Here is a 9857-nt window from a genome sequence, read left to right as displayed (position 1 = left end):
CAAGATTTGCTGAATATTCTTAGCGTTGGGAAAAAAATTATTTTGACACTGTCCTGCGGGTTTATAGTCCGTTCTGCTCTCGAAAAAAAAATATGTCCTTGCTCTAAAATGAACATGATGCAGGTGTACCTAATAACGTCTTTCGGGTGTGTAGAGTTGAATGCAGAATAACAATAGTGTTACAAACAAAATAACAAGACAGTGCTGTCAATCATCTTTAATTAAAGAATAAAACAAAAGGAATGCTCATAGGAAAGTATCACAACTTGTTTGCCAAATGACTTTTTCCATGCACATTTTTATCTGTTGCTTCATTAGCCCAGCACAGAAAACTAAAATAAAAACATGAAAAGACAAAATGACGCTATTTTTCAATTAAACAAGATTGGAACAGTGAAGGTGTTTGCTGATTGTCCTGGGAAAATAAAAAATAAAAAAATCGAGACAGGTAGGTCAAACTTTTTAACACATTTGCTCCCAAAAAAGTATAAAGTTCTATATTAAATGTTTTAAGGGTCCCAAAGACGTATTTATACGTTTGTTTGTTTTTTTTGTTTTTTTTTTATGCTCGAGTATACAGAATGCTGTTGAGAGGCTGCATCAAAGCCAAGAACAGTTAAGAGAAATGGTAATTATTACTCAAACGGCCAGCAGGTGGGAACAGAGTATAAGAGATCAACCAGGGCCATGTTGCAACAAGCTCTTTTTGCCAGTGTTTTCAACAGGTTTGTGAATAATGAAACTTAACTATATTCTAATGCTCAGGAAGAGACTTTATTCTTTCTTTTGGTAGGTTAAATGTTTTATAGCAATACAACGCAATATTCTGCGGGCCTTTCGAAAGCAGTCAAAATCCAGTAAAACAGCCGGGAGCGAAGGGGTTTCTTCAGTCAAAATGGCTGGAAGTGAATATGTTAATACTTTGCAGAGGAATCGGATCGGGACTCGGTATCGGCAGATCCTCAAAATCAGGTGACTGGGACTCGTGACTGTGAAAATGGCTGAGTGAATGAGTTACAACAGGGGTCCTCAAACTATGGCCAATGGGCCGGACCTGGCCCGCCTTCACATTTGGCCCGGCCCCCTGAACAATACCAGTCCCCCACCCCCCACCTCCCAAACTAAATCCTTGACATGCGCAATTGGCCATGAGCTCAGCCCTTCAGCCTGACGTTGCTTCCCGTCATTATCGATGCCCACTTTTCAGCGAGCACACGATGGTTAATTGATGGTCACGGATTGCCAATGCTGCTTGTCAGTTGTGCATTGACTGACACTCCATTAATACGCAAGTCCGTGCGGGCTGTCGAGTTGCGCCGGGAGTGACGTCACGTAGCCGACAAATTCGGCCTCCGGAGGACCCAGCCTTGTAAATTTGGACACAGGCAACGACGTGAGCCTCGATTAAATACACGTACTGAGCACCGACTGGATGTTTCTGTCCGTGGATCAGGATGAGAAAAGAGTCCCTCTCGTTTTTGTCTCATTCCGGGTATTTTTCGAGTCAAATCATTCGCTCAACATGCGGAAGCACTTGGCGAAAGGGTGTCTCAAGTTCAACTAAGGGAACCGACGGGAGACGTAAGTGCCCAGCTCTGAATGCAACCATCCCGCCACAATATGGCCACGACAACAAAAAATTGCCTTTTTTAATTAGCACTGGATGAGAGCACGGACGCGCAGGCCACAGCGCAGCTGCTTATTTTTATTCGTGACGTTAGCGCAAACTTTGAGATACGTGAGGAGCTGACAGCCATCCAGGGGACATACACAGGTATGGTCACTTTTCCAACTAATTATATTTGTTTTCTAAAACAAACTAAAATGTAAAAAAAAATCTACTGTGATAAAATCCAACACCACAAATCGTAGTGAAGGTAGGGAAATATTTTGTGGTACATGCAGGTGTTGTATCACATAAGTTTGATTTCTTCTGCTTGCTTTGTGATTTTCACTGGGAAGTAGATGAGAGAGAGTGGCAAACTGGCGCCTACAAGCCAAATGGAACCTAAAAGTTTGAGAGGCTGCTCATATTCGTCATTTAAGTAAGAGAGGTTCTGCTTTGACAACTAAATTGAACTTTTACCTGTTAAGATTTTGCACAGCACAACAAAAAGTTAATGTTCCATGGACTTTTTTTTTTTTTTTTTTTTTTTCTGTGAAGATCCCGAAAAGTTGTTAATATTTGGTTATAGGTGGCTTTCCATAAAACAATAAACGTTTACGTTTAGGCATCCCTGCAATCGCTACACTTTTTTTCTGTTACAAACTAACCCCGGCCCCTAAAAGGGAAACGTTATGTGGCCCTCACAAGAAAAAGTTTGGGGACACCTGAGTTACAAGATTGTGATCGGCCGAAAAATTGTGATCGGTGCACCACTAATATTTAGTACATCACAGATGGGGTTATGTCCCTCGGGGTGCAGGCACAAATGTAGAACAGCGTTTTTTGCAAAAAAAAAACAAAAAACAATTCCCGCAGTAATAGCTGCCCAAAACAAGGCCTCACTGAATATTATGCTGCGTTGTCATTGTCTGTTTTTGCCAAAGTTGATCTTGTATGACTTGTGGAAAATAATTTCCCAAAGGGGACAAATCGGGTCGAAAGTCTAGGACTAGGTCCACGGAAGCGCAGTCAGACTTCTGTAAAGTAATTCACTCTCCGCCTATGTGCGTCTCCGTGTGTGTCACAAAACGGCTCCAACGAGCAAATTTTTCACCACAAACCGAACAACTGAAAGGTTTCTCTCCCGTGTGTTTCCTCATGTGCTCAACCATGTTTAATTTCCGGGAGTACCCTTTCCCGCAATTTGAGCAACTGAAAGGTTTTTCTCCCGTGTGAACTCTCATGTGTGTTTTCATGTGGTACTTGCGGGTGAATGAGTTGCCGCAAACAGAGCAAGTGAAGGGTCTTTCCCCCGTGTGAGTCCTCGCGTGGCAAACCAGATCCGCCTTACGGGAGAACTTTTTCTCACAAACCGAGCAAGTGAAGTGTTTTTCCCGTGCGTGTTTGCTCATGTGCGATATCAGTGTTTCTTTTAGAGCGAACGTTTTCTTGCAGAGGGAGCAAAGGAAGGGCTGCTCCGAGTGGATTCGCATATGCACCGCCATGTATTTCTTCCTCAAGAAGACTTTACCACAAGTCGCGCAACGGAAGGAACTCTCTCTTTTGTGTTTTTCCACATGTGACATCAAGGACGACTTATGAGAAAAGCTTTCGCCACAAGTTGAGCAACGAAAGGCTTTTTCTCCCGTGTGCATTCGCCTGTGTCTATTCAAATTTGACCGTTGTGTGAAACCTTCGTGGCAAATTGAGCAACTAAAGGGTTTTACTCCTCTAGGCATTGCCTTATTTGCATGTAATACGCCGGCAACATGTTTTTGAGGCGTTAGCGAGCTTTCATGGTCGCTTTGAATTTTTCCCACTTTGGAGCGTTTGGATTTTTTGTCGTCATCTTCGCAGTCTGCGTCGCTCCTCAAAGTTTCTTCCAGGTTGTCGCTGTCTGACAGCGGCGCAAGGAGCTTGTCCGGCGGTGGTCCTCCACAGTCGTCTCCATTCGGACTGCGGGGATGAAGCTGGGAACACTCGGGTGCTTCGTCTTCGGTCTTCACAGAGACGTGAGGTGGTGGGAGCTTGCCGACATCGACCTTCTCCTCTTCCTTGTCGTTCTGTGGATCCTCGAGCTCCAACTTGAAGCACCCCCGACCAAGCATCTGCTGCACATCTGCAGGACACAACACAACCACCATTTAGATCGACAATTTTCTAATCACCTGTTTCGGGGTCAGGTTGCAGCTGGCAGACTTTTTGATTTATTACCTAGCTGTTGTTTTCAAGTATCTTTGTGTAGTTTGTCTTTTTTTTTTTTTTTTTTACTCACGACTGCCACCTCTGGCCCAAAGAGTAACTGCAGCATCTGTTAGGCTCATTCATGGTGCGCGTGCGAATACGTGCATGATCTTATGCTGAGCTCACACCGAAACCGAAAAGGTGAACTGGAACGCTTCCTTCGCCGCGTAGAGTTTTTTTGGAACGATTGCCGCTCATTCTTGATTTTGTGCGCACCGGAGCGGAGGAGACGTGTCCCTTGGTGAACAACGACCGTGGATAGGGGTGTTAAAAAAAAAATCGATTCGGCAATATATCGCGATACTACAGTACGCAATTCTCAAATCGATTCAATAGGCGGCCAAATCAATTTTTTAACATCCATTTTTGATGAAAGAATATTCAACAAAACGTCTAACTTTCACACCTTAAGCATGGAAGAATGTTATATTAATGGAACATTAAGCCTGAATATTTTATTTCAATGCTGTTCTAACATGAAAAAGGTTACAACCTGTTTGTTAAATACAGTAGCTCACAGTTATAAAACGGAAGATTCAGATCAATAAATAATACATTTTCATACAAATCTTACAGTGTACATGTACAAGTTTACTGAATGGTGTTTTCTAAATTGAGGGGAAAAAAAATCGTAACAATCATAAATTCATATCGGGATTAATCGGTATCGAAACGAATCGTGACCTATGAATCGTGATACGGATCGAATCGTCAGGTACTAGGCAATTCACACCCCTTTAGCGAGTCAACAAAAAGTGAGCACCGCCGACTACTTCCACTTTTTTCCTGGGACTATACAGCCGTGGCACTATTTTCTCCTTTTTTGAGGTACGTGATAGCACTTTCGCTTTTTTTAGTGGCAATCTGGCGGCCGGCAGTTGCGCAAAAAAATAGCTTTGGCATGGATGATAAACACTGCTGCTACCTCGGTACAGTTCAACAGCAAGTAAATAGACTTGCATGCTACTTCTTTGCTCACCATTCTGTCCCGGCTGGTCGTGTTGTTGCGCTCGGGGTGACAATAGAGACGACGCTATGTGTGACGTAGCCCGTACTCGAAGCCGATTGGCTGCCGCGAGACGAAATACGAAAAAAGTTCAATTTCTTTTTTAACTTGGGCAAATATGCAGATTTTTGCTGCTGCGCACCGCGTCCCAGCGCTCCAAACGCGTCCTCTGCGCCGCCGCTCTGCCGCTGAAACGCCTTCCCCCGCTTTTGGTGTGAATGCGGCATTAAAGCGACAGCCACAGTTGACAAACGAAGACATGATTTGAAATGAGGTAAGAAAAACTCCGCCCCTCCCCTCCCTAAAGAAACTGGGGAGTGAGCACGGTCCGCACACTCTACTACTACCCCAAGCAAAAAACTATGGAATCAACAGTCTTGGACTGCACTCACTCAGACGTTTGATTCTGTACATCAAACTCATATAAAAAGCATGAAACAGTCGTAAGGTCATTCCAAAGTGCAACATCTTGGCTTTCAGAAACACTAAAAGAAATGAAGAAGAAGCAAATGTTATTTTTATAGATCAAGTGAAGGGAAAGCGATATGGAATCACTCCATTCTGAGGAAGAAAATATGGACTCACTCCATTTTGAGCAGAAAATAAGGACACACCCAGTCAATTTCCTTTCCTTAACTCATTAGCTCCCAAAAACGTATAAATACGTCATATTTTATATGTTTTAAGTGTCCCAAAGACGTATTTATACGTTTTTTTGTTGTTTTTTTATGCCAGAGCATAGAGAAGGCTTTGATGCAGTCTTTCTACTGCAGAAAATGGTTGAGTGGCAGCAGAGTATAAGAGATCAACAAGGCCATGTTAAAACAAGCTGATTTCCCCACAATTCTAAGCAGAATTGTGAAAAACGATGAAACTTAGCTATGTTCTATTGCTAATTGCTGCACAGCGGAAACAGATAGGAATATACTTTTTTACCTGATAAAAGAAGAGACTCTAATCTCTCTTTTGGTATGTTCCATATTTTTATAGCAATAGAACATAATATTTCGCGGGCCTTGAAAAATCAGTCAAAATCCAGGAAAACACTTCAGTGAAAATGGTTGGGAGTGAATGAGTTAATTGGGTACCTGCCTCAAATGACATCTGCTCGTTAGTCAGCAGTTAAAAACAGTGCAGTTATAAGACCTTGGAGGGCTGCTGGACCAAGTGGACTGGCAAGAATCATGGCTCCAACAAGGGAGATGTCCAAAGACAGGATTATCAAACTTGTTGAAGAAGGTAACACATATGGTTGACATCTAAGCGTCAGGACAAACAACTAAAGGCCATATGTCTTGAAAACAGAAAATGCACAAGACGAATGAAGAAATGGGAGGAAGCTGCAGTCAATGTATGTGACAGAATTGTGCAAAATAGCTTCAAGGAAATGGGATTTACAAACAGGAAAGCTAAAAGGAAACCATCATTGATGCTTCAATAAACAAGAACAAGACTGCAATGAGCTAAGCTAAGGAGAGGCAATGCAATCATGGACTGTGGATGAAGGTTATCTTCAGTGATGAGTCACCAATCTGCATTGGACAAGGTGTTGACGCTGGAACTTTTGTTTGGCGCCGTTCCAGTGAGATTTACAAAGAGGACTTGCGTAAAGAAAACATCAGAATTCCCACAGTCCTTGATGATATGGGGCTGCATGTCAGGCAAAGGCACTGGGGTTAAATCTTCAATAACTGCACAAGTTGACATTGACGTTTTGGACAGCTTTCTTATCCCTTCAATTGAAAAATGTTTGGGGATGATGAAATCATTTTCCAAGATGCCACAGAGCAAAAACTGTGAAAGCATTCCTTGGAGAAAGTCAATGTCATGGCCTGCAAATAGCCCAGATCTCAACCCAATTGAAAACCTGTGGTGGAACTTGAAAAAAAAAAGGTCCACAGCAAGGCTCTGACCTGCAAAGATGATCTGCCAACTGCAATCAAATAGAGTTGGCACCAGATTAGAGGTAAGATCTTTAGCCCGAACCCGAGCCCGAGGCCGAGCCGGCCCGAAATTCGGGTCGGGCCTAAAATGTCAGTCATTACGTTCGGGTCGGGTCCGGGCTTCTCTCTCGCTGACTTTTGTTTTTTTTTGTTTTTTTTTTAAATAAATATAAAAATGGGAGTTTATAAAAAAAAAAAAAAAAGTTTATAAAATGGGTTTATAAATGAGTTTATAAAAATGGGTTTATAAAAATGAATACTAAAACGATGCGTGGGATACTAAACTAAGGAATACTTGTAAATAAATAACTTGGATAAAACAGAAGGCGGCGCTGTAAGGTACATTATTCTATTTCAAGCCTACTGGGCTGCAGTATTTCTCCGCGTAATTAAGCGAGTGCGCATTGTGGTGTCATTTAAAACTGTTATTCTACGGATCGCCACTAGGAGGTGTTAGCGGTCTTTGGAATGAGTATCACCCCTTGTTTACAGCAGTAGCCACACTTTACGACAGTCTGATATGCCTTGAGGGAGTTCTGCCGTTGTTGCCTCGCGTTTCTATTAATAAAGCCCAGTTGTTGAACTTCCATGAATACGTGAATTCATGACACGCATCAATCTCTCTTTCACTCTCTTTGTCTGGCCTCTTATTCTGTGTTCCAGCGTTATTTCGTTGTGCAAATGTATTTATCATGATCATAAAAATATATAGATTATTTTAACCTTAAAAAATCTTGCATTTTTTTCTGGCAAAAATACTATGGGATAAATTGAAATTTCGGGTTTGCTTCGGGCTCGGGCCTGCAAATCAAGTTAATTGGTCGGGCTCGGGCTGGGTCGGGCTTTAATGTCCGCGGGCCTGGGTCGGGTCGGGCTGGATTTTTTAGGTTCAATCTTACCTCTACACCAGATTGATGAAGAATACTGTTTATCACGCATCAAGTCCATGCTGCAAGCTGTCATAAAAGCCTGACGAGGTGCATGTGCTTTGATTGTTTTTTTCTGTCTGTTTTTCATGATTCCATATTTTTTTTCCTCAGAATGGTGTGATTCCACATTTATTTCCCTGCACTTGCTCTATAAAAGTAACATTTACTGACCAGCACAATGTTTTTTCTTAATTTCTTTTAGGGGTTTCTGAAAGCTAAAATTTTGCACTTTGGAATGACCTTACGACTGTTTCATGCTTTTCATCTGAGTTTGATCTACAGAATAAAACGTCTGAGTGAGTGCTTGTCCAAGACTGCTGATTCCATACTTTTTGCTAGCGATTGTATAAAGTGAAGATAAAAGCTGATAGGTGCAATCAGAGTAAAAGGGCTCTTCATACTCATCTGGGCGTTGGTGGAGCAATGTTGTAGAAAAATGATGTAGAAAAGGCTTTAACATTACCCTATAAACGGCACAATGCACCTTTAAGCTATACAGTAGGCTATGCATAAAAGTAAATATAGCCTCGCAGAGCTTAGCCTGCACAAATTTGTTGGTTGAATGTGTTAAATAATTTCCAAAAGTTAAAGTGGCCCTTGCCTCAATGGATTTTGAGGCATGTGGCCCCAAACGGTTGATTGAAATTAAGAAGCCAACCAACTATTCGCTTTTAAGTGAACTTTTATGAATTGATTTTCATTATCTTGACTATTAATTCCTCACAGTATCCACATCAAAACAAAGAACTTCACAGTTCTTGAATAAAACGTTGCAAACGGACCTTGGAGGCTGACGACCACTTGAGTCTTGCAAACAGCTTGGAGTTGTCGTCGGTGTCGCTCGCTCTCGTCTCTCGCCCGACGAAGTTGCTCCTCGTACGACGCGATGGTTGTTTCGAACAGGCCGAAGATTTCGTCGGCGGCTGCAATGAGTCGCTCCCTCACCAACTCCTTCAACATTGTCACGCTCTGACCGTTCAACGCGCACAAGAAGAACACTCGAATCTATCTCGCGCTTTGCTTTGCTATGCTCTGCTACTCTCTGCTATACTTTGCTCTGCTTTGCTTTGCTGTCCTCTGCTTTGATCTGCTTTGCTTTGCTTTGCGAAAGCTTTGCTTTGCGAAAGCTTTGCTTTGCTTTGCTTTGCTTTGCTTTGCTTTGCTACACACGAACCTCCACAGTGTGCGTTTGTTCTTGTGTTTATTAGCGGCTGACGTCCATCGTTCATGGCGCAATACCGCCACCTACTGTTGTTTTATTAAAAAAAAAAGAAAAGAAAAGAAAGAAACATGGGTATCTTTGGAATGTAATGGGGTTTTTTTTGTCCGTTTTGCTTTCCTCCTTATTTTAATTCGTATAGAATTTACCTGTATTTCATTACTTTTTTTTTCTTTTTTTTTTGCAAAACATGAATTTGATCAACCCACACTCCAGCACAGTCGGTGCCGCTAATGCACGTTAAACGCTAGATTGCCCTCCTTAATAATAAAAAATGAAGGAAATTCAAGAATAGTTGATTGTCTATATTTTGAACATTATAAAAACAGAATTTTAATTATTGTAATTTGGATTTCTGGGGGGGATTCAAGCATTATAATAAATAAAAATGTGCAATTACAACCAATTACATATGTGTATATAGGCATACATACATATTCGGGCTGCATGATATTAGAAAAACATGCAATATTTATCATATACCTAAAGAAATTACATTTTATGATCTATTAAAAGAATTACATTTTTTTTCATGCGGCAAAATAATCATACTAAATGTATTCTTAATAAATTGTAATTACCTCTCGATAATCAACTATTGGATGGCAGTGTACATTTTCGTTAAGTAGACTGTGTTCCAACTATGTTTTGCTTTTGTATTATTAGGGTTGGAACGCCTATGTAACTAGGGGCGTAAAAAACTAATAAAAAGAGAAGGTGAGGAGGGGATTTTTTTTTTCAGAGGTCCTTTCCTCTCTCCTCACGAGTGTCTTCGCTTCTTTTTTGTCATGTTTAATAAATGTCAAACAGTTAAAGCTGACAGTCTGACTGGTCAAATTCAGATCAAAGCATAAAAGTCCATATCAAACTTATTGCATGTCTTTGCGATATGCATATTGCATGGGCCAAT

The 9857-nt window shown here is 41.4% G+C and overlaps 1 protein-coding gene across 1 annotated transcript; it reads right to left on the bottom strand.

Moving 5' to 3' along the window:
- Positions 1-202: 202 nt before the first annotated feature.
- LOC144018705 (uncharacterized) lies at positions 203-8896 on the bottom strand. The gene is made up of 2 exons (XM_077521162.1): positions 8511-8896; positions 203-3725 (listed from the first exon to the last, which is right to left on the bottom strand). Exons 1-2 carry the CDS (start codon positions 8686-8688, stop codon positions 2656-2658), a joined length of 1248 nt encoding a protein of 415 aa, XP_077377288.1. The 5' UTR covers positions 8689-8896; the 3' UTR covers positions 203-2655.
- Positions 8897-9857: the final 961 nt, after the last annotated feature.

Source organism: Festucalex cinctus, chromosome 5 (assembly GCF_051991245.1).
Source record: "Festucalex cinctus isolate MCC-2025b chromosome 5, RoL_Fcin_1.0, whole genome shotgun sequence".
Classification (NCBI taxonomy): domain Eukaryota; kingdom Metazoa; phylum Chordata; class Actinopteri; order Syngnathiformes; family Syngnathidae; genus Festucalex; species Festucalex cinctus.
This window is presented reverse-complemented; position numbering and strand designations above follow the sequence as displayed.

Coding starts and splice junctions, on each gene's coding strand:
- LOC144018705 (XM_077521162.1), bottom strand. CDS start 8,688: ATGTTGAAGGAGTTGGTGAGGGAGCGACTCATTGCAGCCGCCGACGAA. Junction 3,726..8,510: donor AGTGGTCGTCAGCCTCCAAG/GTCCGTTTGCAA, acceptor TGTGTCCTGCAG/ATGTGCAGCAGATGCTTGGT.